Raw genomic sequence first — 20,315 nt, forward strand, 5'->3', positions numbered from 1 at the left:
GAACTCAAGAAATCTGCAAAGTAACTTGCTATTAAAACAAATTTAAAGCTTGAATTTCATTACAGTAACGAAGAAAAAGTATGTTTGCAATTTCTTTTCAAAACAGTTAGAGAGGAAAAAATGACAACTAAAGATATTTTTTTTATGCCTAATCTATTTTCTTTTAATCTTGTTAAGCTTTTAGAAAGATTGGAAATAGTACAAAACTATTTCTTCGTATATTGAATCATTATTGATAACATCAACCTGCTTAAAATCCATTTTTCACTAGGATTAATAGCTTAGATAAACGTATGATAGATCGAAAAGGAACTTTCCTGCCATAGATCTCAATTTATCTGCTAAAATTCTCTCAAAGCCAGTTAGTTGAAGTGACAATTCGCATTAACTACTAGCGCAGCTTGAATTTACCATCTGAAGGAGGGGGGAAAGGGGTAGGAATAGTCGCTATATGTATGTACATAAAATGAGCGGCACTGAAGTCCTTAAAGCCAATAGCCGAGCGAGGAGGAGGGAGGGGCATTATCTTTACATCGTGCTGAAGATGAAATGGAAAGAAAAAGCGCATGAATACAGTCATAGCTAAAATGTATGGATATGAAAATAAAAAGGAAATTAGAAACAAAAACATATTTTTAATTCACATTCCTCAAAAAATTTAACTTCTCGTTCAGAAATAAATCCTCATTTATATCAAGCATTCGATTAAATTGACCTACAAATAAAGCGAGCGTTAAAGAAAAAGTTTTTTCCCCTCTCGAATCTGTCAAATGACTGTAAAATTGACCTTATTTCAAAAATTAATCTCCTAACAGTGAGTCATTTTTATAACGAGTTCTGGCAAAACAAGAAGTAAATTAAAGCAAATTTTGACCGCTAAGAAAATTAGAACGTTGGATTAAACTGAAAAAAATATAAACAAAGGACTCAAATTTGCCTCAGAGAAAATTAGTCGAACCCCGATTAAAAAATATCCATAATTAGAAATTGTATACATTTTTTATTTAGCATTTCACCACTTATTAGTTAAATTGAAAATTTTAATCACTGAGTAATAGATGTTTGACAATTTAACTTGATACTTGACTTGAAATAGTTCTCTTTAAACTTTATGGAAAGAAGCAGATACTGTGACATTTGCGGCATGTCGCATGAGATATGTTTTTAGTTTCCAGGCCATGAAAAGCATTTGAGAAAGCAACAGTTTTAATGGGAATTTCATTATCGCTTTCTGCATCAGAATCTATATTCGTTGGTTGCCCCTTCGCCTGTCAAAAATTGGATATTTCCAAGAAAAGTCTTTTTCTGCTCCGGACAATATGGATATAACTAGTGATGTGCCGGATCGTTAAAATAGTAGATCCGCGGATCCGGATCATTAGTGTCAAGATCCACGGATACGGATACGGATCTCAAAACCTTTTTTACCCAATTCAACTATCCAAGTGTAAAATTTGTTACGGAAGGTATTCCCGTCAGAATAATGGCAGTTTCTTCAAAAGATGTCAACTGCGGCAAAAATATAATCAAGACTATGATTTACTCTTTAAAGAAATATCTGTTAAAATTGAGGGAGAGTTGGAAGGAATGGGTCATCGCTGCATTAATGCTTAGATGGAATGCGAAAAATTATTTCTAGCTTACTCGGTAGATGTAGGATACAGGAGCAAGAGTATAAAACTACTACTGAACCGGCTAGATATAATTTTTCCCATTTTTTTTCAGCATAAATGCAGCGCTGACCCGTTCCACCGAACTTCTCCAACCGACCAAATACAGAGCCGGGAACACCTTTACAAACAGTAAATAGAGAATTTAGTCTCACTTTTTTAAAGGATGCTGAGAAAAACAAAAATAAAGACTAACATAAATCCCAAATCAATAACAAAAGCTAATATTAAATTAAAATTAAAAAAAAAACATGTCCCACAGAGCCAACCTCACATTAAGATGAATTTCGCGGGTCAGAACACACATTTGTTAACAAATATGAACTGACAGCAGGTAAAAAATTTAAATCATTGAACTTTTCCTCCTTATCTTCCGACTATGAAATCGCTTCCAATTACGCGTATAAAGGCTTAGAATTGCATTTAAAATTTACTTAACAAGATTATAGCTCCTATTGTACATAAGTTAGAAGTTTCAAATAAATATCAAACGCAGAAAACTTCATTTTTTCAATTAGGGCAAACATTTTTAACGTACGGGTAAAATTTTACGACCATAATTGTGAAAAACGTTAAATCGGTTTTTAATTAATATCTCCGGTAATTAAAGTTCTGCAAAAACGAGGTCAAGCTAAGAACACTTTCGATCATGTCACCTTTTGAACAAAAAATGAACTATCAAAATCGGTTAATGTGTTTAGGAGCTACGATGCCACAAAAAGACACACTGAAACACACTTTTAAAACTTATTTCCCTTCCTTTTTGCACCGAATGGGGGGGGGGGGGGGGGTACAAATTGGCTTCTGAAATGATACCTTATAATTTAAATAGGGAATGAAACCTAATTTAAACGGAATTTAAGAGTCTTTTATTCAAATATTTAAAAATTTTTAGAATAGAAATGATCCGTTTAAAATCCGTCAAAAAAGTAACGGATACGGATACAGATCTTTATTTTTCCCTCGGATTTCCGCGGATACGGATACGGATATCCGGAAAATCATTAGATATAACATTTGGAGAACAATCCAATATTTCCTAACTCAAATTAACAACAAAACTTTTTTTTTCGGCTGCAGATAAATAGGGGTTTTTGCCTTCGTTTTAGTCAGGGAAAAAGAAAAAATCACTAAATCGCGAAATTCATTAAATAGAGGTTCGTTAAATCGGGGTCTGACTGTAATTCAATCTATTTTAAATTGAACTAAATTTAAAAGTAGCGTGCGTCAATGAAATATTTTGAAATACGTTACCTAATTCACATCAGACAAAGTATCCCTTCTTTTTAATTAATTTCAAAGTTACAATTTTGTCTGAATTTTTGAATCATCTCAAATTTTATTAGTGTTTTTATGGAAACAAAAATATCTTCGAGTAACACATCCATAACGAATGAGCTAAATTTGGCGGACATATATTCATTCAGGTCACTAAGGATTTCAGCAAGAGGTCAAAAGTTCTTTAACGCATAGGTTTTTTAGTCCTTTCCACTTTTTTTTCTCCACTGAGAAAGAAATTTAAATAAAAGTGTTTAATTGTCTATTTTTTTACGTTATCTTACTATACAACCTATTAAATTACTTATGATTTCAAAACAAGTGCGATTTTTGAAGAATTGGTGCTTATTTTCTGATGCCAAGAATGTTTTTCAGATATCTTACATCCTAATTGTTCATTGATTCCCTAGAGATGAAGTAATTACTTATTTGAGCGAAATACGTATAGATTCATTTAATTCCGGTAAACGCAACTCAGAGATTGTTAAAAGCATTAAAATAACGCTTAAAAGTACAAGAGCTAATATTAAATTAAAAACCTATAAATAAACCAACCCTCAGGGTTGGAGGGTGGCCTCCAGCCCTGAGGGCCACCCTCATATTAAAATGGTTTTTCTCCTGTTTGGACGGCACTTCAAGTCCCCCCCCCCCCCTTAATATATCAAAAGGGATAACTGAAACTGAAAAACATGGAGGGGGATGAAATGTAGGCGAAACTGGGGAGACACCATTAAAGTGAATCTTGTACGCACCAACAATAGTGCCAATCGAAAGAACGCAATTTTCTGCGTGTGATGGAACATTTTTGGAATTTCAAAGTTACGTAGGCATGGTTATTATCCAATCAAATGAAGACGATCTCCAAAGATCAACCTATATACTCCATAAGATATGCCAAGAATATATAATATGAAGATCTCAATCCCCCTCGAAAACTATAACAATGGTTTAGTTTTCGGGAATGGAAACGAGATTTCAAAAATTTTCTTTTTAGAAAATCTAGCTTTAGTTGCTAATTTTGAGGATAAATTACGAAATTTAATTTCATGGATTAAGATCTGGCAGGTCCGTTGCGAAACTGCTTCTTCTTTTTAAATTTCAAAATCATTTCAGATTTGAAGTTTATTTTAGTGCAATGCAATGTGCTCAGGGTCTGATTAAGGCACAGGCCAATTAGGCCTGCACCTGGGACACCATCATCCTAAGGGACCCCGAATTAAAAAATAACTTTTGCACTGCATTAAAAAATCATGTATTTTTGTAAAAATAATAAAAAAATCATCTTCTAAGTAAATATTAAACATATGTTAACATAATTTTGCGTTGAGTTAAAATGATAGAATAGAGAAGGGGGCCTCCAAAGTATTATGGGCGTTGAGCGTCACTTTTAGTTAATCGGACCCTGAACATGCTAAAAATGATAAGCTTTAGACATAAAAAATGAGCCTTTAAAAACTAACGCAATAAAATTAAATGAGTAGTGTTAACAAATTTGTAACAATAGATTATTACTGTTTGGTAAACTTATGTCCTCCGTGTCGTAAGGAGGCACATAGGACATAAGGAGGACTTTTGGAGTGGCACATGTTTCTTCTGAAACTTCGAAATTTCTGTGATCGGAAATGCAGCAATCAGTAAACTGCACAATGATTTTTCCTGAATGTGACGTAATAGGCTTACGTCTTCAAAATATGTTTGGAAAAGCGTAATTTGGCAGCAAAAGATTGAAAACTGAAATTTTTTTGAGTACTGAAAATATCCTTATTGGTTGTGTACTAAACTGGTTCACGTCGAGGAGCTTTTTATTTATGTTTCAACTCTGAAAATTCTTAAATGATTTTTGCGTAATAGTGGGAGACATTTCTTAAGTTACAATATTTAGAAAAAATATGGGTCTTGATTCTGTGGCGTCTGAATCAATTACGGCTGTAGCATTCGAATTACTTAAAATAAACTAATACACTTGCTCTTTATGATGAATATGAACTTGGACTTCGAATTTCATCTAAGTTACAACGAATTCCTACTCGTTCATAGTACAGATAATTTACTTCCTTTGGACATTTTGTAAGAGTACTAAAATAATTTGTATGAAGAGTAAATACTTCTCAACAATAAAACATATAGGTGATTAACCTGCCGAAATAAAATTGTGATATCTAAATTGTTTTTGCGATAAAGAAAAATTAAATGACTTTAGAGGTAACGAATTTACAAACTAAATGAACTTAAGCAACACGTGCTCTAAACATTTTTAAATTTCAAAACATTCACAACAGAAAAGCAGCATTTTGGTATCAGTACTGTAAAAAATAATTGGGGAAGTTCATCTTGGAGTTTTGGGGAACTCAACAAAAGAAAAGGTTGTTTGAAAACGAATTACATTGCATTTTTTACAACAAAAAAAAACAAAGATTCTGTGGGACGGCACCTCTAGGCCCCTCCTAACAACAATATTGCTTAGGACTATAAAACACTTTATAGGGGAAAAAAAGATTTTTCAAAAAATAAGTTGCAACAGTAATTAAATACATGTATTGGTCATCTATTTCAATTCAGATATAATTTTTATAGTTTCTAAACAAATTTAAATAATTTCAAAAACATCAAAGTATTTTACCAGAGCATGAGGATACTTCTTTGTTCCCAATGGGGTTGTTTCCTTTAATCAAAAGTAAAAAAATAACATGGACCCAGAAAATATTTTCATTTTCCCAGCAGTTATTTTTTAATTAATTTTTTAAAATATCCGATTTTTCAAACAAGGGGTGGTTTTTATGGCATCACAAATGATGTACTTTGGCGCATTCCACTGGTAAACTGAATGTTTACGCTTGCTGTCTACCGCATTTCCAAGGTTGTGATAATTCAGAAGTGAATTAAATGTTGCCACTATATATGAGCAAAGAAGTGAATTAAATATTGTGCTCTGCGCTAATGGAAACAGCGAATGGCAGTTCATCATTTGTGATGTCATGCGCAGAAGCGTAAAAAATAAAATTGAGTCTACGCACTGATTCAAATATTTTTTTAAACAGTAAACTGTTTTAAATTATTTAAAAAATGTTTAAATCCTATATTTTTAAGCACACTTTTTCAGAAAGAAATAATTCTAAAGTTTTGGAAACGACCCCATTGAAGAGAAAGAAAAGAGGTGAACTAGAATTAATTAGTTGTTGTAAAATATGTCCTGTCACGTTTCTGCAAAGTAAAAAACTTAACTATACAAAATAAAACTTTGCTCATAAATTTGTTCCGTGATCTCTAAATTGCTCATTATTATGAAAAGTTGACTGACCGTTAAAGAAAATAACTAGTTCATGAAATGAACTTGAGCTAAATCTGACTTTGAACTTCGACGCATTCGCGGTACGAAGAAACCATTTGCGGCAAATATGTGCAGGGAATTCTAAAGTATTCCATGTGTAATGTTACACTGAAAAGCTTTTTGTGAGTTACATTACGTTGCTATAGAAACTGGTAGCGTGTCTATGAGGACTAACTTGCAATATATTCGTAACGACACAGTAATAGATCACTTTTTAATGTTCTTTTCAAGAATATTAAGCAGGAAGCGCATAAAAAAGTTTAAGATGCATTTAAAGATTTTCTTTAAGTACGCATTTAAGCACTCTCTTAAATGAAAGAATTATGAATAATAGCCAGGAAACTTATTTAGTTTAATAGGAAATGGGTAAACATTTCCGAGAATAATAATAATACTGCATTGTTTCAATGAAAAAAGTTTTTTTTAAATATTTTTTTATTGGAACTGAAGGAAAAAAAGTGTTTCGTTTGACAAATTCGAAGAAGTATAAATCTTTGACTTATTTGCAGTTTTTTCTGGTACTTCAGTATAATTTAATCTGTAAAATTATTTAATAAAATCAAAGCAAAAAACAATCAAAACAAAGGAGTGATTTTATTTGTTTTACTACGATTAATTTGTTTATTTCTGGGGAAAAAATGGCGCCTGAATTGCATTGATTATTTTGGTGTTCTTTTTTTCTCTCTTTCCAGCAAAGGAAAATTCAGAACCTAATATCTAGTATCTTCCTCTGTTCTTGGAACAATTGAACAAAAAAAAAAAAAAAAAAAAAAAAAAAAAAAAATCTGCGTACCGTGGAATAATAATAACAAAATGAGCCAGATCTCTTAAACCAGCACATGTAATGTTGAAGAAGTAAGAAATAAAACTGACATGTTGAATAATGTTCTCAACTTAAAAAAAATATTTAAGGTTAAACAGTTACGATGAATAAAATTTTTTTAAAGTTAAAATCAAATAGATAGTTTCGAGCCGAATTACCCGGAAAAATTGCTGGGACAACCAGATAGAATGTAACTTTATGTTTAAATGGCGGGTTGGAGAAACTTCATTTCGTTTTTTGCAGGTAATTCTGTAAGACCTTCCCGAAGGAAAACATTTTCAGCGCGCAGTAAAAACTATAGTACACAGCGCAATTTAACGCAGTAGGCACTTATTTCAATTAAACCTATTGAATTAGCATATCGCTGCAGATCCGACCCTGCTTTTTTTTTTCCTTTTTTGCACACAATACATTTCTTGTGAAATTTTTTTCTCATTCTCTTGGCATTGAAACAAAATTAATTTGAAAGGTACAAAATTAGTATAATTTCAAATAGAAGTGAATATGCTGAGACAGTGAAGTTGAAATGAAGGTGAATTCCAGCGGTAACGGAAGGAGTTTTACGAAAAAATCGATGCATTTCTGTCTGTGAACATATCAAAATACATATTTTTTCAAAACTGTTGCATAGACTTTTATACACATTATAGTAAGCTGCTAAAAAAGCCAAAGCCGAGAATTTTTTGTTAGTAACTTTTTTTCTTAAATCAGATTTAAAAAACGGTAACGGAAGGACATTTCTGCAACATGATTTTCACGCTATCATGTTCTCCCCAAAAGTTCAGCCAAACTATGAAAGGGAAAATTCTATAAAAGTTAGAGCACATACAGGAGTGTTCAGTCATTGCAATTCCACCTCTGGTTTTAAAAAATAACTATTTTAAGCATATAAATTATGTATTTGTTAAGGGTAACGGAATGACAAGAAGTCCAAAGCAATAAAACTTGTAAATTTCAACTTGCAAACATTTATTCAGCTAATACAGCAGTCTGAAACAATGATATATAATGCCTGAGCCATCAGTTACAATTTTGAATTCTTTAAATACCCAATAATTTTATAATCCATAGAACATTTATCTTCTTTCTCATCAAATACGAAGATCATTCCCACATTATTATGCATTCTCAAACAAGTTATTTCTATTCCTTCATCTTCTACATGAAGAACCTTTCAACATTGCTCTTTGTTAATTTCTTTCGCTTCCATCGAATTAACAAAACTTGTCCAAACGTTAATGAACCCTTTGGCATATTCTCATGATTTGGTGTTTTTGATTCAGCAGTATCTTCATTTTTAACATTATTTATAACTGAGAGATTGTTGACTTTGAAGTGAAATATCCTTCGATTTGTTGAAGTACTTACTATATTCAATATAATAGCTTGTTACAGGATTCAAATAGTGCATATTTTGTGTGTCAGGATGAGAATGGATCTTTTTGGGTCCTTTTTTCTCCATCTTTTTGAAAGTTGATCCGTGAATTCACTGATATCTTCGCAGTACGTTTGACGTTAAATCAATGCTCTTAACCGTCTTTTCCTGTGACTTGTGGCAAAAAATCTGAAAGCAACTTTAATATTGTATTGTCTATACATGGCCCCACTGAATGCGCTGGCGCTTACCAGGCCTTGACAATTTTTGACTTTCCTGTGTTAAACCGGGGCAACTATTTCTGCACTTGAACATGGCCACACTAGATGGAAAAACTTCAAAACTTCATATTTGCCCATTCTGACCGCAAGGAGGCACCACAAGCCACGGTTGAATCCACCAATCAACGATAAGTTTCAAAGTTTGTTTATTTTAATTAATTTATAGTACATAGAACAAACATCACTAAATTGCAAGATGCTAATTTTGAAATTAAAGGTTTCAATTTAATTTTACATGCTCATTTATAGCTTGTGTTTCATTTGTTGTATTATTTTACGCTTTATGGAGAAAGTTAATTATTTAGAGGATTATTTTTTATTTTAATGGACTTTTTGATCTTGTTTCTTGGCTTGCTTCGCTTACAAATATTTTAAGAAGAGAAAATAATTTATGGTATCGCCAAATAAGTACTTTATATGTAACTTGAAATAGTCCCTGACAATAAGTAAAATTAAATAACCGCCATGTTAAAAAATACACCGCTACGTACCTATAACGGAAAATTACCCCCTCCCTTTTTTTTTTTTGAGAAATGCTAGATATTTAGCGCTGCTCCTAATGCTATACAATTAGATTACAAATATTTGTAAGCAGATCTCAGACTCCTGCGGATTCTTGACGGTCTACTGTGTGTGCGTATTTTATTTTTCCAACAGAAAATTCATATCCTAATTTCCGCCAAACTTGGCGATCAAATTTTCTGCAAAGTTTCTAGTTCAAAGCTCCTTTCTCATTCATGCTTAAAGTGTAGAAAATAGTTTTTTATGACTAGAATTCAATGTTTACAGAATTTTACATCGCTAAATATTTTAATTTTCTTTAAAATATGTTTAAAAATATCGCAAAAATGTCAAGTAAAAAAATTCCATATCATTGTTTTACTTTTGCAAGGACAACATAAATTTTATGTGGAATTCTCCCCTGATAGAATGTTTTAGAACATCAACAGTGTTGATATTTTATAAAATAATCCGTTCCTTTTTTTTAATTAGTTTCACAAATTTATGTGTAGATATTTGAGGAGTTTCTTTCCCTGTTGCATGATTTGTTAAACGTTAAAAATAAATTTAAAAAATCATAATAATTTGAATTTTGGCTGCTTAAGTTCGAAGTAGGTTATTCACGATCATGAATTGCGATAGGATCCTACTCGCTGGGTTTCTTGTTTCTACAAATGGAATGAAATGGAAATGACCTAGAAATGTGCACCCGTCATAATATGATTGTTGATTTTCTGGAATAGATAATACGAGGCATATCCATTAGCAAAAAAAAAAAAAAAAATTCTGATGCGGTAAATAAGATAAATATTTTATGCCCGATATCCACCAGTACACTTTATCATAAATATTATTTACTGCGTGAACACTTTATTACAATTGAATTATATATATTGAAGTAAAAGCACCTAGGATGTTATAGGTGAGGCGGGAGGGTGGAGTGAGGATAGAACCTGAGTTAAAGTGAACGCTCTCCGGTCTGTGCGCCTTCCAATCTGTGTGTGTACACCCAAACCTGTTTTTGTACGGTCTTTTTTTTTTGTGTAGTTTATAAAAATTAATTATAAAACGAGCGAAAATTATTTATCAAACGAGTGCGTTGTAGTATCATCAAGGGTCGACAGGGGTATCCGATGGGAAGTCACTGTGACTTTCCAAAAATTTCTTAATTCGGGAAATTTTTCGGGAGTCGACAAAATTATCATCGCTTGGTTTATTTTGATTTCGTTTAAATATAACATTTTGTCTATTTTTTACGTGAGACTTTTTTTATGCAGTCCCTATCCACCGCATAAAAAATATTTTTTAACTCAGTTGCGAAAACTTTTTAAAGCTATTGGTGAAGTTTCAAGTATTTTTTTTACACGATTTTTTTATGCGGTCCCTATTTACCGCATAAAAAGAGGATTGGGTGTGTATAGTGTATATATATATATATATATATATATATATATATATATATATATATATATATATATATATATATATATATATATATATATATATATATATATATATATATATATATATATATATATTTTAATGCTCAAAGCGTGTGAATCAACAGGGTCGTTTCCGAAATTTTAAGTTTTTTTTTTTTTTTGAAAGAACATTTTTAAAATCTTACGATCTGACCATTTTTTTTAAATAACTTGACTAAGTTTAATGTTAAAAAAAATGCATTAATCGGTGCGCTTTGATTGTTTACGCTTCTGCCGATGACATCACAAATGATGAAATGCCATTCACTGATGCCACTCACAGAGCACAATATTCAATTAGTTTCTTTACTCACATGTGTTGGCAACTATATGATTGATAGTAAGCGTAAAGTGCAATATGCAATTCGCTTCTTGATCATCATAACGTAGAAACGCGGTAGACAGATGCGCCAATGTACATCATTTGTGACGTCATAAAGACCACGCCTTATTTTCAAAATCGGACATTTAAAAAAATTAATTAAAAAGTAAGCGTCGGGAAAATGAAAATTTTTTCTAGCTCCATGTATTTTTATTTATTTTTTGATTATTCTATGAATTTCCTTTCGTAAGGAAAAAAAATCTGCACTAAACGTTTGTGCATTTCTATGCGTATTGTACACTGATAAACTACTAAAATCTACACTAAAGTTATTATAACATGAGATGTGCTAAAAATGGAAGGGGGAAAAAGATAAATGATATTATTTTGGTGTCCGTAAAATATTGGTGCGAGAACCACGGACCCGTCGTAGAACCATGTAGTAGTCACACTCTGAATTTTAAATGTTTTAAAATTATGTTAATGGTTCATTTTCTTAAATTGCCATCATATTTTGAACTTTTCTATTGTTCTTTTTCATTTGAAAAAGAATATTTCTAACCAGGCCTGTCAAGTGGGGGATATCACGGGGGAGGGGGCAATTATGACATCCCTAAATTTTGCAAACATACTAAAATTAGGCATTTTTGCTCGTATTTTGTTTTTTCCCGAATGCAAAACCTTTGCCCCCCCCCCCCAATTTTAAATGTCGGGCCTCCAAGCGTACATTTTTAATTAAATTCTGGTAATCGTTGTAAAATATACACTACATTCCGAGCGAAAAGAATGGCAATTGTTAACGTAAATTCCTGTACCCCTTCCCTCTAATCCTCATCAAGGTCAAATGGGGCAATAAAAAGACCCTCTCATGTTTTGAGAAATGAATGTACTGTCCAACCACGGATTGCGCAGAATTTTCAAACATCCAGATAAGATAAATCGATGTGAATAAGAGGGAAAAGTAAAAATTTGATGAGCGTATTCCGCTCATTTGCATAAGACTGCTTCTGCAAAAGCTGACATCGGTAAAAAAAATAATAGATTCGTCCATTTCCGGCTGTAAAAAGGATGTTTGTCTTTCCATACAATCCGTGGTCAGACAGTATTTACAGATTGCGGAGCGTGTTTTTTTTTTTCGATGTAATTTATTGAGCAAAAAAAATTCGCATGTAAATGAGCATGTAAAATTAGAAATGAGGGCTGCCTGCCATATATCATCAATCTCAGAACTGTTGTATCCAAAAAAGAAACCCCAAGGGATTTTCAAAAAAAAAAATTTGAAAATTATTTGCAAAGCTTTCAAAAAAAAAAAAAAAAAAAAAAGCGTTTGAAAAAATATATTAAAAGAATTACGCATTAATATTAAAAAAAATTATATGTTTTCTGTGTTTAGTTAAATTTTTTTTTACGCGTAATTTTTGATATGATATTAAAATAACAATAAGAAATGCTCTTCACCTTTGTAATACAATGTTTATTCAGCACTTTTTCTCTTCATTCCTTCTTTTGAAATTAAAATTTTCGTCAAATGACGTAAGCCCGATAATAAGTCGAGAAATCACGTATTCACAGATGCCAAAGCGCCAACGCTCACAATCACGCCAAGTGAAAACAAAAACAGGGGTAGCCAGTGGCGCCCTCTTTGTTGCCATGAGTTTCAGCGATTGCCACGGCCGTTAAGTATTCAGTGGGGCCATGGTCTATATATATAAAAATGGAGTTTGGTAAATTTGTTTCCCAAGATCTCAGAAACTACCCGGCAGATTTGGCTGAAACTTTCACCGTTTGTTCTTTTTGGTACTGGGGAGGTTTGTAGACCAGTTCGAAAAACATCCGATTGATAGTTCCTTTTTTATTCTAATTTGTCCAAATTTTCGCACAAATGCCCCAAAATGACGGTGAAAAAATACATGCACATATTAAAATTATGCGTCCATCGAAAGCGCTTATTTTTCTGCTGAAGATGGCATCTGTTAGAAAGTTCTAAGTTGCATGAAAAACGAGTTATGAGCTTTTTTTGTTCCATGTTCGAAGGCTTTCCTCAACCCATAATTCATTATTTAGTGTATCATCTCAACTCTCAGTTCATAGTTAGAATTGTTGAATGTTTTTGTGTTTCGTCTGACTGTTTGAGGCTTTTCTCGAGTCAAATCTTAAAGTAACGTTTTTTCCCCCAAGATTGGCCAATAATAACTAGATTTGGTTGATTATTTTCCATTTAAACGGAGCTTTAGTGTAATTAATGGGTTTTTTAAAATTATTTGTGCTGATTGGATTTTTTAATCATTATCCAATCTAACAGCAGAAACCTTGCCAAAATTTATGCAAAACATTTCAGTAGCGGATGTATTTGGCAATTTTTTCAACTGTCGCGGTTTTTGAAGTCAAAGACTACGTAATAATGTTTGTCAGCTTTCACCGTGTAAACAAAATATCGTCAATCAAAGAATCTTTAAAATTTTTTTTTACTGTAAAATAATCCAGCAACTAAATTCGGCAAATCCATAAACAGCACAAAAACGTCCATTAATGCGACTTTGTGCACAAATTCAAACCATCGCCAAATTTTACTACTTATTTTGGAAACATTTCGGATGAAATTGTTTAGCTCCATTTTATGCTGACCAAAAGTATTTTAGCATATGGCGACAATATCTCTTTAACAAAAATTAGTAACATGCCGTTTTACAAAGTAAGGAGGGGGAGCATTATCCAAGGTATCCCAAAACGATTCCCGCAAATTCGGTAACATTTTAAACCGCACCAAGAACCCACAATAATTGAAATTTTCCAAAATAACTAAAGCAAGTTTAAGGGGATGACGGACGCGCGGCTACATTTTTTTAAACAGTTCGTTCTTCAATAGACATACAGAGAAGGTAAGACTCCATGTAAAAAAAAAAAAAGTATTAACTGATAAATCTTTTTAAACATGTGAAGTTTAATTTCATATTTCGGAAATTCTTCAAATTTGTATAAGCTTTCGTAAATTTCGTTTCTAAATAAATACTATTTTGCTCTTTTTACTTACTGCTACTTTAGTTTTATGAGTAAGGAAGAAGCTGGATTTTAAATCACGTCAAAAAAGTGTGTTTTAAGTTCTTTCACTTAAAACAGAAAACAAATGCAAGTAACGATTGTTTCTCATAATTATTACTAACCCAGGCAACGCCGGGTATTTTTGATAGCTCCAATATAAATTTCAAGTTTTTAAGCATATGTTTCTGCTTGAATTGGCTTGTCATATCACAAATATGTCATACCCAAATGATTTTCACATGCTTAGGAGCTTTTAAATGTAGTTTTCTTGATTTTCATCACATACAATAGAAGAAATAAACGCACGACACATTAAAAAAAAATTAATAAAAGTTTTTTTTAAATAAAAGCACTCATAATTTTTGTACAAATATCACTTATATATGTTTTAAATGTAACTACTGATGTTTAACAGTAGTTTGTTTAATATTAGCGTTCTAAAATTTTACCCTTGTATCAGCTTATAATTAAATGTCTTTCCGTTACCGTATTTTTTTTGTCCTGCCGTTGCCATTAAAAACCATACAAATTAAATATCAATTAAAATTATAACTATGCCTCCTTTAAGAGAGGGATAGTTCTGTTTTGCATAAAAAACATTAGTTTCTATACCCAATAGGTTCTTGGTGAACTAACTGTGATGTAGTATTTTGGTAACGGAATGACATCAAATTGTCATCGTAGTAATGGACCTATTTCATGGTTATAAAGAAACGAAATTTTAAATTACTTACCAAAACGTTTAACTATACATTCAAAAGATAAAAGTTAACCTAAATATTATATGCTGATAACAAGGTTATTGAAATTACAGTGTGTTAACAAAAAAAAATTTTTTTTGCTCTATTAAAATACTAAGAGAAAACTTGATTTTGCCCCTGATTTTCTGAAAGTCATCAAAATATTTGGGAAAAACAGGTTAAGATTCAAGAAGTTTATTTATTTCCGAAGAGAATGGTATATGGCATGTGACAATATATTAAGTTTTAAAATTCAAGTGTCATGTCGCCTTTTTCCTGGAATTCACCTGAAACAATTATTTCTTTATTAGTTGATGAGCCACTTGCTCTCCCTCTTTCTAAAATGTATAGAAATGCAACAAAGAATGAAAACAGACATTTTTCATTCTTTACTGTAAATTTAAGAATGAGAATAGAAAATATAAGTTCATCAATGATGATCCACAAGGATTAGGTAAATAGAGCAGTACACTACCTTCAAAGTTTTATGCTGTTATTGTATGAGTTTTAACTATAATTTTCCTTTGAAAGTCACTGATCTCTCAATCGTAAATCATCCGTTGAGGCACTAGAGTGCCACAGACAGACAGACAGATACACAGATACATAGATACACAGATACACAGACACAATTTATAACCCCCTTCCTTTGTGTGTCGGGGTTGATAAACAGAGAAGTAAGTACAACACTTGCGGAATTTTAGGATGCTGCATAGATGGTGTTATAACTATAACTTTTCTTCAAAAGTCACTGATCTCTGAATCGCAAAGTAAAAGTCACAAATTCAATATTAGCTCAACTGAGCAAACAGAGACCGCAATAGGGAAGCAGTGCTTACTTTCTTGTGATTTTCAAAGTGGTACCATGTTTATGATTATTTGAATTGTGGTAATTATTTGACTAACATGAATACATTGTTTCCACACTTAGAGAAGTAAATTCCCTAAACCACTAAATTTAATCAGTATTTTTGTACTTCAGCTGTGATGATTTTCTTAAGTGACGTTTCAAAAATAAAGAAAGAAAAAGGAAACACTTCCACCAGTTTTCTTTGCATATTTTTAGATAAAGAGATGATGAATTTAAAAAAAAAAAAAAAATAATCAGGCTAAATAAAATAGGCCCAAACAGCAAAATAAGCTAAATTTTTTCCAGTTTGAAGTTTTAGAAAAAAATCAGTGCATTGCTAGTTTTTTTTTGTTACTATAATAAATTTATCATCTCTTAATATATATATAAAAAAAATGCTAAGAAAAACGGTAGAAGTTCTCTGCCACAGGGCAAAGTTTTTTTTTTTTTCTTTTGATATCGCTTAAAAATGTATCCCTGCAGAAATGCAAAAATACTCGTTACAGTGATTTTAAAAACCTGCGTTCTCTAAGTTCGAAAACAAATCCTGTCACGTTAGTCAAATAATTACCACTGTTCGAGTTATCGTTAAGTATGAAACAATTTTAATTATAAAGAAAAAATAACCACTATACAACTAGCTACTTAATTGTTATTTTCTCGTTAATACGGAGAAAAGAAAAATAAGAAATATTTCAAATAGTTTTTAAAGTGATTCTTTTGAATCAAAACTAAGTTTTATTTATTATATTATTCTAATTAATACTATTATTTTGCTACAACATTAATACTGAATTTTGTCTTTTAAAATTGAAGTTATAACACTTGAAAAGCTCTTTCTAAACTCAAAAGTGCCACAAATCCGTAACAAGAACTTGAAGGAGCATTTTTCATGATTTAAATAAACATTAATTTGGTTTGATTTATTCTTGCTTTTTTTTTACTAGTGGCACTCGCACGGCTTCGCTCGTGGTAGAAAATTGAATGGTCATTTGACTCACATGTATGTTTACAGTTAACTTCTGTTATGTATATAATAATTTCTTTTGAAGATATCTACACATTTTTGACAAATTTTAAAATTTAGCAATACGATTATCAGGTGATTAACCTCTATTACGACAACAAAAGTATTTTTACGAAAAACAAATGCAAAAGGAATCAAAAACGTGGATGCATGTGCTTATGAACGATAGTCTTCAAATTTTTAAGCTATCTCTAAGTTGTAGTTGCTCTAACGTCGTTGCTCGTTTCGTTGCTCACCCATTTATAACGTCACTTCCGCCTCATTACTTCCGTGATTTTACCAAAAATGAAGTTTTACCTTCATCGGGGCAAAAGAAGTATTACTCATAGTTTTGTGAACTTCAAAAACGCTTGTTTTATTTACTGAAATATAACTCATTAGAACAGTTCGATTATTAGTAAATGTAACTTTGATATAATTACATTCAATTAACAATAAATCAAACACCGAACCGTAAACTGTTTGAACTCTAAGCGAAAGAAAAAGTAAACATTTCTTCCTAGAATTAGCTTAAACTAAAATTGTTTATTATCTGAAAAGAAATGTTAACATTTTAAATCAGAAACAGTAGAAATAAACCGATATCGTAACAATAAAACATTTCCCCGAAATTGAATATTTTAGAAAGAACGCTGCATTAGCGCCTATTATGCGATATTTTAATGATTTACTGATCATAATTCCATGAAATCTGAGAAAATAAAAGTAGATGACTTATAGTAAAGTCAAAATATTTCAATTTAATTTATTTTATAAGAAGAAAAAGCTTGTATTGCTGTAAAATAAAGTACATTTTTAAAAATGTCGAGAAAAAAAAGAAAAAAAAAGAAAAAAAAAGATTTTGAAATATGTAACCATGGTAACAAAACAAGAAATAATTTCCGTTTTGAAAATAAATTTCTTTTAACTCTTTATTTTATTTTCGAGCTTAGTCATTTAGACTCGTTTGTCGTTCTTAAAGTAACCCTAAAATTCCGGTTTTCTTAAGCAGTTCCTACAACTTTCCAAATGCTCGTAGAAACTATGAACAAACTTCATCTTATGCAGTAAATTCCAAGCTATGGAATGATTTAAAAATTTAAAATATACATGAAATAGTTTTAACCCATATTATAAAATTTATGGGAAAACTGAGCTTAAAATTGGAATAGAAAAAGAACAAAATTGAATTTTTGAAAATACACTGCAAGGTGAGCACCCCTATGTTAAAAGCTAATCTTTTGTCGACTTTCATGAAAATCGGCCGAGCGGTCTAAGCCTTATGCGTGTCACTTTGTTTTATTTTTGTTTAGATACATTGAAAACAAAACGTAATTCTGATCATCAAACCGAACTGATAATTTTAAACAAACCAAAAATATGGTGCACTAAACAATACGGAAGTGGAAAATTATGTAACTTTTGCACGGAAGCACGAAAACAAAAAAAGGCGAGAGATTCTAGCGGGGAATTTGAATGCAATTGATTTATCGCTACCGTAACATAAATACAGAGAAGGAAGAGACAAAATCCTCTCTTCCTGCTTATGATCCCTTGTTTTCCGCTACTGTTCATATAAAGCTGATTTTTTTGTACTCAAAATGTTGACTAAAATTACATAATAATTTCACAGATCATAATTTTAATTATTTGAGATCTTAAAATTTCGCATAATAAAAAATTCAATTTTATTTTGCAAGCAGCCGTTAGTTTTTTAAATAAATAATGGCGACAAATGATAGAATAATAAGTAATGGTTTGAAAATAATAATAATAATAAATTTGAATGCAGTTGATTTATTGCTACCGTAACATAAATAAAGAGATGGAAGAGAAAAAATCCTCTCTTCCTGCTCATGATCCCTAGCTTTCCGCTACTGTTTAAATAAAGCTGATTTCTTTGTACTCAAAATGTTAACTAAAATTACATAATAATTTCACAGATCATAATTTTATTTATTTGAGATCTTAAAATTTCGGGTAGTAGAAAACTCAATTTTGTTTTGCAAACAGCCGTTAGTTTTTTAAATAAATAATATCGACAAATGACAGAATAATAAATTAATAATAATAATAAATTTGAAATCAGTTGATTTATTTCTACCCTAACAGAAATAAAGAGACAAAATATAGCACAAATAAGCAGTTATTGTTATTAAAAATAAGTAGGTACAATGAGTAAATCTAATGTAGAATTTAAAATCTGTGAAACATTTTTTTTTTTAAATAATTTTTATTACGAATATAAAGTTCAAAACGAGCGAAACACAAAACGCAAGTTTTAATCATATTTAAACATCGATGATATTATTTGCATTATGCCCAACTATTGCGTACAATAAAAGTAATAATAATATATAATAGGGGTATTCAACCTTTTATGTATCGGGGAAACTTTTAATTTTCCGTTGTCTTGAAGGGACCTCTTGATCAAAGATCGTTAAAATAGGATATCAAAGCATTATTTTCCTAAAATTTACAAAATTATTATTGCATGTAACAATATTATAAATTATAGCAAGTTAACAAAAATAATTTTTATTAATTGTGATTTTATAATTCCAAACTATTTTTAGGTCCGAAATAATTTTATTTTATCCTAAAAATATTCATTTTTATTTAATCTTACCGGCAAACCGTCTTTAAGATTTGGATATTTTTAAAATTTTACTTAATTGATTTAGGCATTTTGATTAGGCAAATTGTGAATTTGGAACCCCTGAAAAAGCTCCAGGTATCCCCAAGGTTCCGCGGAACCCAGATTGAAGACCAATGCCTAATTATTAAACAGAAGTGAAAGTAATTATTATGTAAACATTTAAAACTTACCATGCAAGAGGCAAGCTTACGCGTCGTGGCCACACCATTTCAACAGTTTCGTCTTCACACGTTTCTACACACATTTCTAATTCCTAACACTTGCTTTGCTAAAAGCACAACGACTTGGAAACAAATATTCAGAGCACTTGATAGAGGAAAAGAAAAGTAAAACTGTGAGACAGCAGCCTAGGACCGCCCCTTCCGGAGCAGCAAAAACGGAACGAATTTTCAGGTTTCGTTCTTTTCTCTGAATTCCACGTCCGTTCGGTCGATCACCTTTGGACAGGAGTGACAGATACAACTGTTTCATCCCTCTCCGTCCCCTTCACTCCCACGCTCTCAGCCGGCGATCTTCGCTTCCAGTGTTACGCGGGTAAATATAATGAAATCGAAAAAAAAAAAAAAAAAAAAAAAAAGATAAACCTGACATTCGTTTAAACGCACGCGCACTTTTAAATGATAGGTTATATGCAGTAATTCTTATTTTGATTGCCCGGAAGAAGAACAGTGGGCTAACAAGGAGGATATTGAAATTAGTGATACCCTCTTTCTCCCCCTCAGGGCCTGATTACCGCACAGGCCAACTAGGCCTGGGTCTGGGTCCCCATCTTCCTAAGGGGCCCCAAATTACTGAAAGAATGGGGTTGTTTCCTTTAGTCAAAAATAGTACTTTTTGTCACTGAAATTGATTTAAAAAAAAAAAAAAAAAACATGGACTCAGAAAATACTTTTATTTTCCCAACCGTTATTTTTTAATTAGTTTTTTAAAATGTCTGATTTTTCAAACAAGGCGTGGCCTTG

The 20,315-nt window shown here is 31.4% G+C and overlaps 1 protein-coding gene across 3 annotated transcripts in view; it reads right to left on the reverse strand.

Moving 5' to 3' along the window:
* Window positions 1–20,315, reverse strand: part of LOC129217464 (uncharacterized) — a 287,483-nt gene that overhangs the window by 47,386 nt on the left and 219,782 nt on the right. The window contains exon 1 of one of the 3 annotated variants that reach the window (XM_054851765.1): window positions 19,524–19,786. The exons of the other annotated variants lie outside the window; for them this stretch is intronic. Coding sequence (XP_054707740.1) covers window positions 19,524–19,597 — 74 coding nt within the window. The 5' untranslated portion in view covers window positions 19,598–19,786. Of the gene's footprint in view, window positions 1–19,523; window positions 19,787–20,315 lie in introns of those variants that run through there. 3 annotated transcript variants of the gene reach the window in all.

This window comes from Uloborus diversus, chromosome 2, assembly GCF_026930045.1.
Source record: "Uloborus diversus isolate 005 chromosome 2, Udiv.v.3.1, whole genome shotgun sequence".
Lineage (NCBI taxonomy): Eukaryota > Metazoa > Arthropoda > Arachnida > Araneae > Uloboridae > Uloborus > Uloborus diversus.